Genomic DNA, 15,894 nt, shown 5'->3' with positions numbered 1-15,894 from the left:
ATCTTGAACGTGAGGGAAGACCTTCAACGTCCATCACAGAGACAATGATCAACACAGCAGTGATTATCATCAAGGAGGATCGCAGAATTACAGTACGCCAGCTGCATGTTGTCCTGAATATTTCTGTGGGAAGTGTTCACTCAATCATGACAGAACATTTGGGACTGAAACATGTTTGCGCCCAATGGATTCCCAAACTGTTGACACTGGAGCAAATGCAGCATCGAATGGATGTGTGCACAGAATTGAAAGAAAGACTGGAACAAGAAGGCGACAACCTCTTAAAACACATCATTACAGCAGATGAAGCTTGGTTGTATCACTATGACCCTACAATGAAACAACAAAGCAGTGAATGAAAGCATCCGTCTTCACCAACACCTACAAGAAAGCAAAAACTGTAAAATCGGCTGGTAATGTTATGACCATAATGTTTTTTGACTACGAAGGCATTTTTTACCAACACACTGTAGAACCCGGGAATACTGTAAATGGCTCATACTATGCGGATGTTTTACGGACAATGGTACAGCATGTCAAAGGAAGCGTCCATTGCTGAAGAATGGCTTCTTATTGCACCACGATAATGCAAGACCACATATTGCTGGTCGTGTAGTGGACGTTTTGCAAAAGAACAACATAGATAGCCTACCACACCCTCCATACAGTCCTGATCTCGCACCGTGCGATTTTGTTTCCTCAGCTTCTGGCTGTTTCTTCAGCTCAAGAAACCACTAAGAGGCCGCCATTTCGAAAGCAACAAAGCATCTGTAAAAGCTGCGGAGGCGGTTTTGAGAGAACTCTCAAAAAACGGACTTTCACGTGTTTAAAAAGTGGACGCAACGTTGGGACAAATGCATCGCGTCTCATGGTAGTTACTTCGAAAAATACATGTAAATGATGACGATTAAAGGTAATCTGTTTTCCGTATAAATATAGTCTTATAACTTATTGAACAGCCTCCATATATATATATAATGAATGTTATGGCAGTTTCACATATGGAATTCGGTTGAAGAGAGTTAGCATTTCAACTCAATTGTCAGCTATGCTTTTATCTTTCAGTTGCGGGATCTTTTGTTAATACCGCACCAATCATATGCATGTTTTAATAACCTGCAATTGCTGTCTGTTTCGCATTAGGCTTAATTACCATCAAGGAAGAAAAGTCACAAAAGAGAAAAATGTTCCTGGTCCGGGAATTCCCTTATTCAGGTAATATTCACTAATTTCATGTTATCAGTCTGTGGTGTGCCAGTATCGGTAAGTGGTGATATTATTTGATCTATTCTACGTTAAAAAAATTTAACCCTGGGATGGATAAGTGGCTAATAAAAAATTTAAAAAAAATCCCGCGAACAATCAGAAGAAGCAGAAACAGACTCAAACAAAAGGACAGTATTTCATATTTTACCAGAACAGCCCGCATCGTCTTCAGAACCAAACGGTAAGAGGCAAAAAATGTAATACACACATTTGATTTTTGCAATATTTGCTGTGTATGTTTTGTATTGAATATAAATACAATAAATATTATAATGATATATCTCTCTATTACGACTTTTTTTCGAGGGGGGGCTGTGAAATATTTTAATTTTTACAAAGGGGGGCCCTGACATCCAGAAGTCTGGGAAGCACTGGTCTAAAATCCAAGTATTCAGTTCTGCCTCAAGTTCTGGCCATTTTGCAGTTCCACTTCGTAGGTTATGTTTACTGTGAGTTGCTTTTTTTAGATCCTTTTCCTGATTCCGCCATGTTCTTATAATTTTCTCAGTTGGGGCCCAAAATGCCTCTCTGCAGCCCTGTTTCCATGTTCTTTAGCATATGCAACGTAGCTTGTATGCAATATTGTAGCAATGCCGACGTTTTTCACCCATAATTTGCCAAGAAATTTAAAGAAAATTTAATGGCATATCTGTGATTTAGCAGCTGTGATCATTGATGACAGCGCATACGCATCCACTGAACTCTACATAACTGGCTTGCTATCACACACCGCAAGGAAGCAAGAAAGAAATCCGAGTTCCACGTCGGAACAAAGAAAATTTCCAGAAATGAAAACAATAAAAAACTTAGTATTGGCGTATAAGATGCACCTTGTTTTTCAGACCTATTTTCAAAGAAAAAAAGTGCGTCTTATATGCCGGCAAATGCGGTACATCACATCATGAAGGATAATCATACAGATTCTCCTTCATGGCTTCATAACCTGCTTTTTTTCCATCTGATGAAGTGATTTTTCTCCAAAGTATGTTGCAAGAGTCTGCTTTTTGGTTGTCTGTTCTAGATATATTTTTCATGTTCTTTTTTTCCTGATTAAGGTAGTCCCATCCTGTTTGCCTAAAGTGCTGAGTTGCACATGGGATGCGAAAGACACCTGAGAAGGAGAGAGAGGATCCTGGCCATACTTGATTTGTTTTAGGAAGGTAGATACTTTGTTTAAAGGTTTGTATACTCTTTTGATTCTGTGTTGTTTCAGGAGGGAGCCCAGTTTATCTGTTGTACTTTTGATGTAAAGTAAAGATATGGTGTACGTATAGTCTGGATTGAAAGGTGGAGGTTTGGTGTTCTTTATAAAGAGTTTGGCAAGAGTTTTTTTTATTGTATCCATTCTTGTTGGAATGATGTGAGTGGAGCCTGTTGTTTCAGGTGCAGTTGACTGGGAGTTTCATCCCAGTGAATGAAATTTGCTCTGCGCTAGAGGTTAAATTTTACACTTTGTCCTGAAGAAACCAAATGATGTAGTGTGTTATATTTTACCAATATAGCACACTACATCATTCTTCACATCATTACCCTGGATCCTGCACCACACAAGGGATCTGGAAGGAAATGGCAAATAAAGAAATGAAGTTTAAAAGATAAGCTGTGACAGTTATGAGAGTCAGTCTGGATTACTGCCATATTGAGAAGGACATTGACAATTTTTTTTTTCTCTTTTTTACATTAAACTTACACAGAAACAGATTAAAGATAAGCTACAAAACCAACATCTGGACTGTAAATGTATACACAGCAGTGTTTATGTAAAAACATAAGGTCATGAATCCATGAAAATACTTACAGAAGAGTGCCATAAGGCAGAAACAGAACATCTACAAGAAAGCGAATAAAGTGAATCTCTCAAAGAGACATCATCATCGATTTACCTGATAATTCTCTTCTGGATGACATCATTTTTATTGAGGTTCTTGGCATAGCAGCCCAAATGTGGGAACAGTATTCTAAAGTTGGAGAGATTTGCGATTTGTATGGAGTTACCAGATGTGCAAGTGAGAAGTAATGTTTTCAGTAGAAAAAGACGGTATTTTGGAGGAAGAAGAGGCTGTGGATACATGTGTTTGTCAGGAAAAGCTAGAGGTTCACGTCTCCATCTGTTCACTGGGCATCCACAAATGCCGTATGGTCACCCCAATGCTCGGTGATGTGTCCCACCAGGCCTTACCATGTAGTCCTGTTGTATGCTTTTTTGGAGGCTTCAACTCTCTGAAGATCAGTCACTCCACACACACACCATCCATCTATCTCATTGACAGTCTACTCTTCCTCTTTTTCCAGAAAATTTACCTTCTATTACTTTTCTGGGAGCAGAAATTATCTTGTTTGGAGATATAGGTATTATAAAAGGTAAGTGAAGTGAGTTTTCTTATGAAAAATGGCAGGACTATTTTCCTACCCATGATGTTGACAAGGTTCCTCTTATCCCATTGAAAAATGGTAAGAGGATCAGTGTTAAAGAAATGATTTATGGCAGGGCTGTCCAAAACACGGCCTGTGGTTCAATTTTGTGCAGCCCACCCGTGTATTGATTTTGTATTGATGTGGTATTGATTTACATGAGCAAAAAAATAAAATTAACAATTTGAACTGAATGCGTATTAGGTAGTTTAATTCTATCACTAATTGATAGTCTCGATGTTGGTTATTTTATTTGGGGTTTTTACATCACTATGTACCGTGTTTTTCAAATATTAGATATGTCAAAGAAGCGTTCTTACACTGTTTTATTCTAACGTGTATGCTCCAGGTGTTCATGGCGAACGTAAGCATGCGGTGTTCAATTAGTGTTGTTCGTTTGTTCAGCTTTCGAGGTTGTGTCGCTGCTGCTCACTAAATTACTAGATACGCATTGGATGCAACCTTCAGATAAATTTTTTTTTTTTTAATGCGGCCCTTGGATTACCTAAGGTTGGACAGCCCTTGAAGCTTGGAATGAATGGGAGCAAGGATCAGAATGTTAGGTCTCTGCATAAGGCAATGATTATGCAAGTGGCCTATTTCTGAAATATTCAGAGATATTCAGAAATAGGCCTATTTCTGAATATCTGTATAATCTGATAATTTGAATTATATAAGGACTCTAGTGTGGTGAGTAAAAATACGACTGAGAGCTGGAGAGAGAGAGGAGCTTATCAGACAGGTAAAGGAGACAGAGGTTATGAAGGAATTAAGAGTCAATTTCTGGAAAATGTATAAGGGAGTAAGTGAGAGAGAGTTTCTTTACATGAATGAATGGTAGTGGGTGAGTGGAATAAATTGCTAGAGAGTGAATAGTATGTGCAAACACAGAAAATAGAACTGTTTTAAATAACAAAACCTGTGGTGCGATCATAATTAAAAGAAACACGCGTATTAACCACAGTGAAAATTATTTAATTGTAAATATTTCATCCTAAGTATCTTAGGACATCATCAGTAGTAGTTTAAAACAATTATAGGATTAACATACAGTTAGGACGCATGATTACAAGAGAATCTCATTAAACATGCTTTCATTAAAAACAAAAAAAAAAATTATTTAACACAATTTTGTATGACAATTTCCCATACTTTAGGAATAGTAAGAACATCATTGTGGTTTAAGTTTGGTCTGTGTAGTAGGGCTTCAGAACTTTCTTTGTATAAACGTTCATGTTTATATAAAGATCTATGTAAAAGTTTAGACTTTTCCCAATGGATCCTATGGTTTGGATTTTCAATTCCGTGTTAAGAGGGGCCAGATTTCTGTGTTTTAAAAAGACAAATGTGGTCTTGACGTTCTGAGATGCGTTTCTGAACAGACCTACCTGTCTGTCCACAGTAAGACAATTTGCATGAGCATGGAATTTCATAAACACCGGGCAACATCAAAGGTGAGAGTTTGTCCTTAGGAGAAGGTAACAAGTTGTAAATTTGGTTGATAGGTTTGTAAGTAGTGGCAAAATTGTATTTCTTCATAATTTTAGAAAGACATTCGGAGATGCCTTTGACATAAGGTAAGGGAATCCTATGGACTTCTTCCTGTCTGGTTTGATGTGTGGAGAAATGACTGATGATTTTTTGAGTTGTTTTCGGATTATATCCATTATATATTATAAATATATAATATTTATAACATATAATTTATAACATTATATATAATAAAAACATATATTATATGTTATTATTACGTTTTAAGGAAATAATAGCTTTTATTATTTAATTTTATTTTTTATTAAAACGTAATAAAAACATAATCATTACCAGAGCTGATAAAGGAAATACCACTGTGGTTCTCGATACAAACTCATATGACCGAAAAATGTATTTACTTCTTCGAGATCGTAATACTTATGCCAAATTGGATTATGATCCTACAAAACATCAACTCAGAAAATTAAATAAGCTCCTTAATGAAACTTCCTCCTTAGATGAAGAAACAATCAAAAAACTTAAGACATACCATGCAAGACCTCCTAGAATTTATGGCATACCTAAGCTACACAAAACTAATGTTCCACTTAGACCTGTTGTAGACTGTACCAGCAGTCTAACCTTCTCCATCCTCACATAGGCCATTCAGTCTCTTCAATCAAAAATTCTACTGAATTTCACACAAAAATTAAAGACATTCAACTATCAAAAACTGACTTGTTAATCAGCTTCGACACTGTCTCCCACTTCACAAACATTCCCCATAAAGAAACAACAGAATTACTAACTCAAAAATTTCCGTCTGACATAGTTGAATTGTAACTGTAACATGATCAAGGCCATCAAAAAATGTTCATACCGCATCGTCAGTCACGCAGGTTACCAAGAGACGCATTCGGGTTTTAGGCAGAGGGACCCATTTGAAAAATATGTTACAGTCTCCCTTAGACACCACTCCTCAGCACTCTGCTAGAGGAAACTCCATCAATGGGCCCGCTACCCATTTGGGGAGGTGTTTAGGGGCAGTGCAAAGAAATGGTTCTGCAAAAGGACAGAAATGGCAATGACAACAGCACCAGACTATGGCTTTAGGCAACTGGAACATCTTCTCTCTGACAGGGAAGGAGTTGGAACTGGTTGAGGAAGCCAAGCGCTACCGGCTAGACTTAGTCGGGCTTTCTTCGACCAAGAGGAGAGGCTCTGGAACTGTTGACCTGGATAAGGGGTGGAACCTCTACTACTCTGGTGTGAGCCTGACAATGTCTGCTCAGGCGGGTGTGGGGATACTCACAAGCCCCCAGCTGTCAGACTGTGTTGCTGAGTGGATCCCATTGGGGAGATGGGTATGTGTGTTAAGGCTCCAGATGAAAAACCATGATTTGGCTATGGTGCAAGCCTATGCACCTAATCTGGAGTAAGAATACTCTGCCTTCCTACAGGAAGTGGATGCTGCTTTTGACAGGGTGGCAGACATGGAATCAGTCCTGCTAATGGGTGACTTCAATGCACATGTTGGAACAGATGACCAGACATGGAGGGTGTGGTTGGCAGGAACAGCGCCCCTGACCTTAACGCAAATGGGTTGAAATTATTGGACTTCTGCTGTACTAACAGCTTGTCCATAATGAATACCTTCTTCCAGCACCGAGAAGTCCATAAGTATACCTGGTACAGGGATACACTAGAACCAAGGTCTCTGATTGACTTCTTTATAGTCTCAGCAGACCTACTTTCCTCAGTGTTGGACATTCGTGTGAGAAGAGGGAGCAGAACTGTCAACTGACCACCACCTTGTTGTGTGCACTCCACGGCTTCAGAAACCAGATGCTACCATCAACGCTGCTAGGCCTAGGCAGCTATACCACGTGAAATGGGAGACATTGGAAAATGAGGCTGTGAGGAAGAATTTTGCAGATGACATTTCCTCCAGGTTCAAAGAGTTTCCCAAGCATACTGTAGATGTTGAGGAGGAGTGGAAGCTGTTCAGAACAGCTGTGACTGCCTCTGCACTCTCATGCTGTGGCAGAAAGCGGACGGCGTGGCAATGGGCAGTGAGAAAAGGACACCTTGATGGAACCAAGAAGTCCAAAAAACTGTCCAGGAAAAAAAGGAGTCCTACCTAACATGGCTTAGAGTCAGGTCACCTGAGATGCGCTTGTGGTATGCTGAGGCATGAAAAGCTGCTGCTGAAGCAGTAAAGACAGCAAAGCAGAAGGCTTGGGAATCCTTTGGAGAAAGATTAGACTCATCCTAAGCAAATGCAAACAGAGTATTCTGGCAGACCATCCGCTGCCTTCGAGGGAGGAAATCGTGCACAGCAAGGGCAATTAAGGCCTCTGACGGTGCACTTTTAACAACCGAGAAGGATATCCTCCACAGATGGAGGGAATACTTTGAGAGCCTTCTTAACCTGGGTGGCCCAGCAGTTGTGGACATCCAAGAGGTGCAGATCAGGGCAATGACTAGTCTCACACCAGAAGAGGTCCATTTAGCAATAAAATTGCTAAAATCAGACAAGGCTGCTGGCGATGATGAAATTCGGCCCGAAATGCTAAAAGCCTTAAATCAAGATGGTGTTCTCTGGCTGACTCGAGTGTGTCAGGCTGCTTGGATATCTGGGCGAGCACCAAAGCAATGGCAGACAGGCATAATAATACCAGTCTTCAAGAAGGGAGACCAGAAGGATTGCAGTAACTATCGTGGCATCTCTCTGCTCAACCTGCCTGGGAAAGTGTATGCTAAGTGCTTGGAAAGACGGTGCAGGAGCATAGTTGAGTCAAAGTTCCAAAAAGAACAATGTGGCTTTCGTCCTGGTATAAACACAACTGACCAAATCTTCACTTTAAGGCAAGTCTTTGAGAAATCTTGGGAATATGCCAAGAATGTCTACATATGTTTTGTGGACTTGGAGAAGGCATATGACCGGGTTCCTCGGGATAAGCTTTGGAAAGTAGTATAGGAGTATGGAGTGGGTGGCCAACTATTAGCTGCCATCAAGTCCCCGTATGAATGCCCAGAGTTTTGTGTCAGGGTAAACAGCACAAAGTCTGAACCTTTCACAGTCTCCGTTGGCCTCTGCCAAGGATGTGTTCTGCCAACCCTCCTTTTCACAATATTAATGGACTGGATTGATAGGCACAGCCGAGGCAGTGAGTGTGTCAGAATTGGAAGAGGTAGAATTAGACGTCTGCTTTTTGCAGATGACCTAGTTCTGCTTAGCTCTTCCACAGATGTCCTCCAGCGGACCCTGGATAGGTTTGTGGCTGTTTGTGCAGATGATGGAATGAAGATCAGTGTGGCCAAAACTGAAACATTTGTGGTCTCAAGACAACCATCCCAGTGCACTCTGCATGTAAGTGGAGTCCCCATGAGGCAGGTGGAGAAGTTTAAATACCTTGGGTCCATATTCATGAATGATGGAAAATGGGACGTAGAGCTAGATACTCGAATATGCTTAGCAAGCTCAATATTGTGGGAGCTTGGCCGTTCGGTAGTATTGAAGTGGGAGTTAAGCCAGAAGGCAAAGCGGGCTGTCTTCAATACAGTCTATGTCCCCATCCTCACCTATGGTCATGAGAGTTGATTAATGACTGATAGAATGCGGACATGAATCCAAGCGGCTGAAATGAGGTTCCTTTGAGGGGTTGCGGGGCTGACAAGACTCGACAGAGTCAGAAGCTCTGCAATTCGGGAAACCCTCAATACTCAACTGCTGCTTCTCCGTGTTGAGAGATCACAGTTACGTTGGTACGGGCACCTGGTCAGAATGCCAGAAGAGAGGCTCCATCAGTAGGCCCTCTTTGCCAAGCCAGAGGGTGGGAGGCCACATGGAAGACAAAGGACTCGCTGGATAGATTATATCCAAAACCTTGGGTGTACACGTTTGGGAATCCCACCTGAGCTTGGTGGCAGAGGATCGTGACCATTGGAAGTTCCTCTTGCAGCTGTTGCCCCCACAACCCAATTAGGAAAGGTGGGCCTTGAAGATGAATGTATGTATATAGTTGAATTGTTCAAGTTTGTTATTGCATCAGGTTACTTCACCTGGAAAGGTCAAATTTACAAGCAAGAAAAAGGAACAGCAATGGGATCTCCTTTATTACCAAACCTAGCAAACTTGTTTCTAGAACACCTTGAAGAAAAAATATTCACTTTTGAACTCAAACCAAAAATTTGGTTAAGATATGTCGATGACGTATTTGCAGTCTGGAATCATCCCGAACATGAATTACAACTGTCTCTAGATAAAATTAACCTTCTTCATCATTGCATCAACTTTACGTTAGAAAAAGAATCTCCACAAGGTATCTCCTTTTTGGATTTACACATCAAAAGAAAATAATACGGTTACATCACCACATCTGTCTTTCGCAAGCCTACATTCTCAGGTCGCTACATTCACAATTCTTCTGCTCATCATCCATCTCGGAAATCTGGCATCATTAAATCACAAGTTTCCAGAGCACACAAATTCTGCTCCTCTGAAGAATCTTTAAACCAGGAATTGGAAGTAATTCAAAAATACAGCCATCCTAAACGGATATAATCCGAAATAGGTTTATAGCTGTTTGTCAACTCAAAAAATCATCAGTCACTTCTCCACACATCAAACCAGACAGGAAGAAGTCCATAGGATTCCCATACCTTATGTCAAAGGCATCTCTGAACATTAAGTATAATTTCTGGGAAATTCCCATGCTACTCCTCTAAAACACTATTAACATAATTAACGGCTATTTTAGCCTGTTTTTGTTTAGGAGTGTTCCTTATATTTAATACATTGGCTAACATAACTCAAAAGGGGTATATATATATATATATTTTAGGGCATTATGGGCGAGTATAGAAGGCAATTATGGCAGAATAAAAAATGTGGAAAAATTATGTACATACCTTGTTTTTGGTTTAAAGATGCCTTCTAAATCCAAGCTCTTGTTGAAAGGTTGTATGTAAACGGGGGGGGGGGGGGGGAAAGAACATGGGGATGTGCTTGAGACACAGGAAATAAGTTTGGGAACCCGGGTTACTATTAATAATATATATATATATATATATATATATATATTATTTTGTTTGAAAATTGAAACCTTTGTGAGGTTCCCACAAAGTTCCGACAATGGTTCAGACGATGACCGAAACGGTCCACACCCTATAAACCCTTGCCCGTTTCCACATAAGGATACCCTTCCCCTTCTTTTCCTCCCCCCTCTCCCCACAACAAAATAATATATATATATATATATTTATATATATATTATTAATAGTAACCCGGATTCCCAAATCCCTTAATGCATAACAATAGACATATCCGCAAGGAGATGTGTTTTGCATTATAGGAGATACTAGGATAGGAGTGTTGGTAGCTTGCTCCACCTTTGCAACGAGTTGCCCTGGTGTGTACCACCTTAACCCAGTCCTGAAGATACTTTCAGGCGCAAACTTTGTTTGCTCACACTTGGATAAAGGATTAAACTAAATTTATTATTAGTCTCAAGCACATCCCCATGTTCTTTCCCTCTCCCCCCCTGTTTACATACAACCTTTCAACAAGAGCTTGGATTTAGAAGGCATCTTTAAACCAAAAACAAGATATGTACATAATTTTTCCACATTTTTTTATTCTGCCATAATTGCCTTCTATAGGCAATTATGGCAGAATAAAAAAATGTGTACTCGCCCATAATGCCCTAAAATATATATATACCCCTTTTGAGTTATGTTAGCCAATGTATTAAATATAAGGGACACTCCTAAACAAAAACAGGCTAAAATAGCCATTAATTATATTAATCTCTGAACATCTTTCTAAAATTATGAAGAAATACAATTTTGCCACTACTTACAAACCTATCAACCAAATTTACAACTTGTTACCTTCTCCAAACTCTCACCTTTGATGTTGCCTGGTGTTTACGAAATTTCATGCTCATGCAAATTGTCTTACTTTGGACAGACAGGTAGGTCTGTTCAGAAACGCATCTCGGAACATCAAGACCACATTCGTCTTTTTAAACCGCAGAAATCTGGCCTCTCTCAACACTATGTACACCTCACAAGGACTAGTTCTTATTCTGTCCAGCACACCAGCATATCTAAAATATTGCAGAACATTCAGTATCAGAAAATGTTTGGTAGATCCAATGAGAGCTCCGAGATCCATCCCTCTTAATGAAAGATCAAGGATGGCAGACTGTAGTATGCCACTGATTCAGCAGAATAGCATACACAAAAAAAATCACCTGATGTTTCACCCTTCATATCAAGGTCATACTAGAGTACATACAAAGAAACAAGTTACATTACAATACACATAGTATGCTAAAGCCACACTAATTGGTTCCTGCTATTTGTTTAGTCTGAAATTACTAATAGTTAAATTAACAAAGATAAGCTAGAGATTACTTATAGATAAATTAGAACAAAAACAGTTATTAATGGTGGTAAATACATAAATACATTTCCTAGTCCTAAAGTGAGGATTTGCTGTAGAACTTGAAAATTTGTTAATTTATTTGTTGACAAATTATTGTGACTTTAGCATACTATGTGTGTATACTCCAGATGATGATCCTGACATGAAGGTCAAAATGTTTGGCAATTATTTTGATTTATATTAAGTTGAAATTTTTTTTTTACTATACTATGGTAGTTGCATCCATAATTTTTGAAAAATGAATGGAGAACAATACTTGGATAATAAGACCAGAATCTGAACAGTTTTTTTTTTTTAAATTTTTAGTTTATAAACTGAAAATTAAAGAATGTTTTCACTCGAAAATTGAATGCTTTCTCATTAAGAAAATGCATGTTTGAGATGCATACTTCAATTTAATATTTTTGCTTATGTGAAATGTCAACAACTGCATCTGATGTGTTATTTTTCCTATAATATATATACAAGGTGATCAAAATGAAAGCAATCCTGTTTAAGGCCTTGTGAAGCACCACCAGTGATCCACATCCTGCAAAACTTTGCAGGAATACATTGTGCATCATGCAAAAGCAATATCTGAGGGGAAAAAAAAAGTAGTTCTAAAATCCAACAACAGGGGCACTGTATGATGTACCAAATATAGACATAGTAATTTTTCTGTGTGTAAGGAGAAAAGTGACACAAGCATAAATAACACATTTTTATTCACTTCCATTATGCATTCACGGACTGTACTGTTCATTGTTCTACTCTTCCTGGAACTGCTTCCTTTGCACAGCGTGTTCAACGGCAGAATGTAACTGGTTGGGACTGATGTTATGCATATGCTGCGTTATGCTGTCTTTTGGTGCTGGCAAGTTATCACGTTGATCCTGATAAACCCTGTCCTTGGGAAATCCCTAGCGCCAGAAGTCACAGGGGTCAGATCAGGTGAATGAGGTGGACATGGAGTGGGAAGCACACGGCTGATCACTGACTTCTGTGAAATGTTCTCTTGTAAAAATTCACTGGTGTAGAGGGATTCCATCCTGCATGAAAATGACAATCACGAACAAGTGCAGCTGTAACAAAATAGTTTATCATATCACAATATCTCTCAACAGTAACTGAGCAGGTCACATGACCTAAAGGGCAAATGTCCTCAATGAAGAATGTCCAATGATAAACAAAACTGACAGTAATTTTGGGTGAATGCAAAGGAATTTGTTGCATTACATGCAGGTTTTGCAAAGCCCATGCCATGCCCAGCAATTATGGGTATACATAGCTCTGTTCAGGTGAAAGTAAGCCTACAAAATCATCCACAACTATGCAGTGTCCAACTTGTCAAGCAAGGAATGCTAAACTGAATGTTAGTCAACTTTCAAAGTCCTGTGGGCACAACTCCTGTGTCAGGATTATCTCAAATGAGTAAAAATGCAGAATTTTCCAGACAGTTGTGTATGGCACATCCATGTGTCTTAATCTAGCATGTGCACTGCAGGAACCAACGCTGTTATTCATGGCTTGCTGCAGAATGGTGGTAGTAGCAATTCACTTCTGAACTGATTCATTCGCGACCTATGCCAGGTCTAACTCACAATGATCCTGTTTCTTCAAAACAACTAATCATTCATCACAGAACACATGGAGATAGTGGACACTGTCAACATTTGTTCAGGCAATGAAATTTACAGAGTGTAGCATTAGCATTGCAATTGTTTAAGCAGTACAGCTTCACAACTTCAGCATGGTAGGAGGCAAGGTTAGTGCCATCGCTGTGTATGGTATTAACAACCAGAATAAAGAGGAATCTTTTTAAATCCTCCTGGCACCTACCAATTTGCGTGTTATGCAAATTCCATGCATTTACTGTTTACAATGCTCCTGGTGGTGAATTTTGGAACAACTTTTTTTTTTCTCAGATATCATTTCTGCGATATCTGATGCACAATGTATTTCTGCAAAGTTTCACAGCATTTGTATCATTGGATCGTGCTCTACAAGGCCTTAAACAGTGATATTTTAATTGCAATCACCACAGCTTTCTTCCTCACTCTTTTTTTTTCCTATCTCAATCCTGAAGTCCTAAAACATAATCACATTTGCTTTTTTTCTTTCCTAATTTGAAGTGAATTTTTACATATATTGCTGTTCACTGAAAAATTTAAACGCAAAGTTGGGAAAAGTAACAAAGACTGTGTAATGTCCCTTCAGGAAAATGAAGAAAAGGGAAATACAGCAGTTCAGTAATGCTAAATGTAAGGTTTACAGTTAAGACTGAAAAGATTAAAAGTAATTTATTATTTAACACCTCCAGGGAGTCCAAGGACTAATCAAGGGAGGGCACCTGCTCTACAACTTCGTCTCCACGATTCAATCACCAACTGACCGCAACTACACCAACGCCATCTACCGCCGACCACCATCACCACTAGTATTTCCACAGACAATAATCACAAACATCCATGCCCACGGCAGGATTCAAACTCACAGCCTTTTGGCTGGAGAGCAGATACGCTATCCACTCGGCCAACCAGGCTGGCAATGTAACATAGGTGGGAATGTATGGCAAGAAATGGAAAGGCAAGGGATTCTGTGAATAATGGTAGCATTGATGATCAACTACAGTACAAAGAAAGGGATTATTATACAATGAAGAGGCATGGATGAATAGACAAGAAAGTCACACTGTACTTAACTATTCCTCTTTAAAAGACCTTGATCCAAATGCATCTCGAATCACTCCACAGAATTGAAGCAGTAGAAATGTCATGAAAAATTCTTATGGACTGAGTAGTATATTTTAAACTACAAAAATTGTATTATATTCATATTTTACCATGGCTTAAGTGTTGGTGTAAACTTAATACTCTCAGTGATGAAGGTTCAGGTACCCAAATATAATAATATCAGAATAAGAGAACACAAATGCTATAGCGTTTGGTAAACCAACAAAAGCAAACAAACAAGGGTGTATGTATGGGGGGGGGAACCTTCTCGTACACTGGCAAAGGGTGTCGTACTTCCTAAGTGTATGGAGTTATGGTATTCTCTGAGAATGGCTATCGAGTGGAAGTCAGAGAGCATGGTTAGCAAACTGATGTGAAACCAATTTAAGTAGCATAACAGGAATGGTGAAAATTAGGGGTGGGTTCTGAATCCTAAAAGAACATGAGAGTTTTTCCTTAATATCAATAAATAATAGCATCTTACCATATTTCTGGAGTTCAACAGCAAATATTTTCCTTGCAGAATACATTTTTACACTGATGAACCGACAAAAATGAAATAATCAAGTTTTTCTATTTTTATTTCTAAACTGTTAAATTATAACTAAGTATGTGCAACATCAGAATTTTGTTTATGGTTTACACACCTTCCAAATATTATCGACAAATTTTTCAATTTAATGATCAAAAGTGATAATTATCTGACTCGGCCGATGCAGTTCTTAACACAAAAAAATGCATGCGGTGCGTTTAAAAAAGCGGGATTTTGTTTAGAATGATATAATATATTGTATAGTTATTTAAGTTCTGTGTTGTATGTCGTTTATACGCACGCTCTCTCTCTCACACACACACGAATGAGGTATACAATCTTCTTAAAATGTCTATTTTTTGAGTGCGTTTTTATTGCCTTGCATCGTATTTTGCAGCAGTCAGTGAATTTCTAAATTATTTATTAAAAGAAAAAATTCGAAAGCCACAAAAACTGTTATTAAAGTAGTAATATCATTATTAAAAAAAAGTTCCATCTAAAAGCAAGGCAGCTGTTAGTTGCTGCTGAGCCTTTTATTTTTCTATTACTAATATTACGCAAATTTTTTTACCTTGTACTTCTAAAAAAATTACATTAAAAATAAGAAGTACTACCACATTCATAAATGCATGTTTGAACATCATTGCGGTGAGATCGACCTTAAAAACCGCAGCGGAAATTGCAAGATGCACACGTGATACTGCCATTTTTCACGCCATAGAGCAAATGGGCTTATGGAAATGGTGGCGCTGTCATTCATCTGATGATGCGTAATGCTGCATTCAAAAATTTACAAAATTATTTAATAGAATGATGTCGACTATTCAACAAGCACGTCTCCCAGTCATGGAAAATTGCCGACATCATCCCAATTCACAAGCCAGACAAAGACCCACACCTACCAGAAAATTACCATCCCATTAGCCTGCTATCCAATCTAGGAAAAATAGCAGAGAAAATTAACCTCATCAGACTCCAAGAACATGTCAACAAACAAAACATTATTCCACAAGAACAATTTCGCTTCCGTCAAAACCACAGCACCA

At 38.8% G+C, this 15,894-nt stretch overlaps 1 protein-coding gene across 1 annotated transcript in view; it reads right to left on the bottom strand.

Moving 5' to 3' along the window:
• Window positions 1–15,555, bottom strand: part of LOC150105732 (sarcalumenin-like) — an 86,808-nt gene extending 71,253 nt beyond the window's left edge. The window contains exon 1 of the mRNA XM_090394542.1: window positions 15,420–15,555. Coding sequence (XP_090250668.1) covers window positions 15,420–15,555 — 136 coding nt within the window. The remainder of the gene's footprint in view (window positions 1–15,419) is intronic.
• Between the last annotated feature and the right edge of the window lie 339 nt (window positions 15,556–15,894).

Source organism: Typopeltis vanoorti, chromosome 6 (genome assembly GCF_054136105.1).
Source record: "Typopeltis vanoorti isolate ZY-2024b chromosome 6, IOZ_Tvanoo_1.0, whole genome shotgun sequence".
NCBI lineage: Eukaryota > Metazoa > Arthropoda > Arachnida > Uropygi > Thelyphonidae > Typopeltis > Typopeltis vanoorti.
The sequence above is the reverse complement of the archived record's forward strand: the minus strand, read 5'-3'. Positions and strand labels throughout refer to the sequence as shown.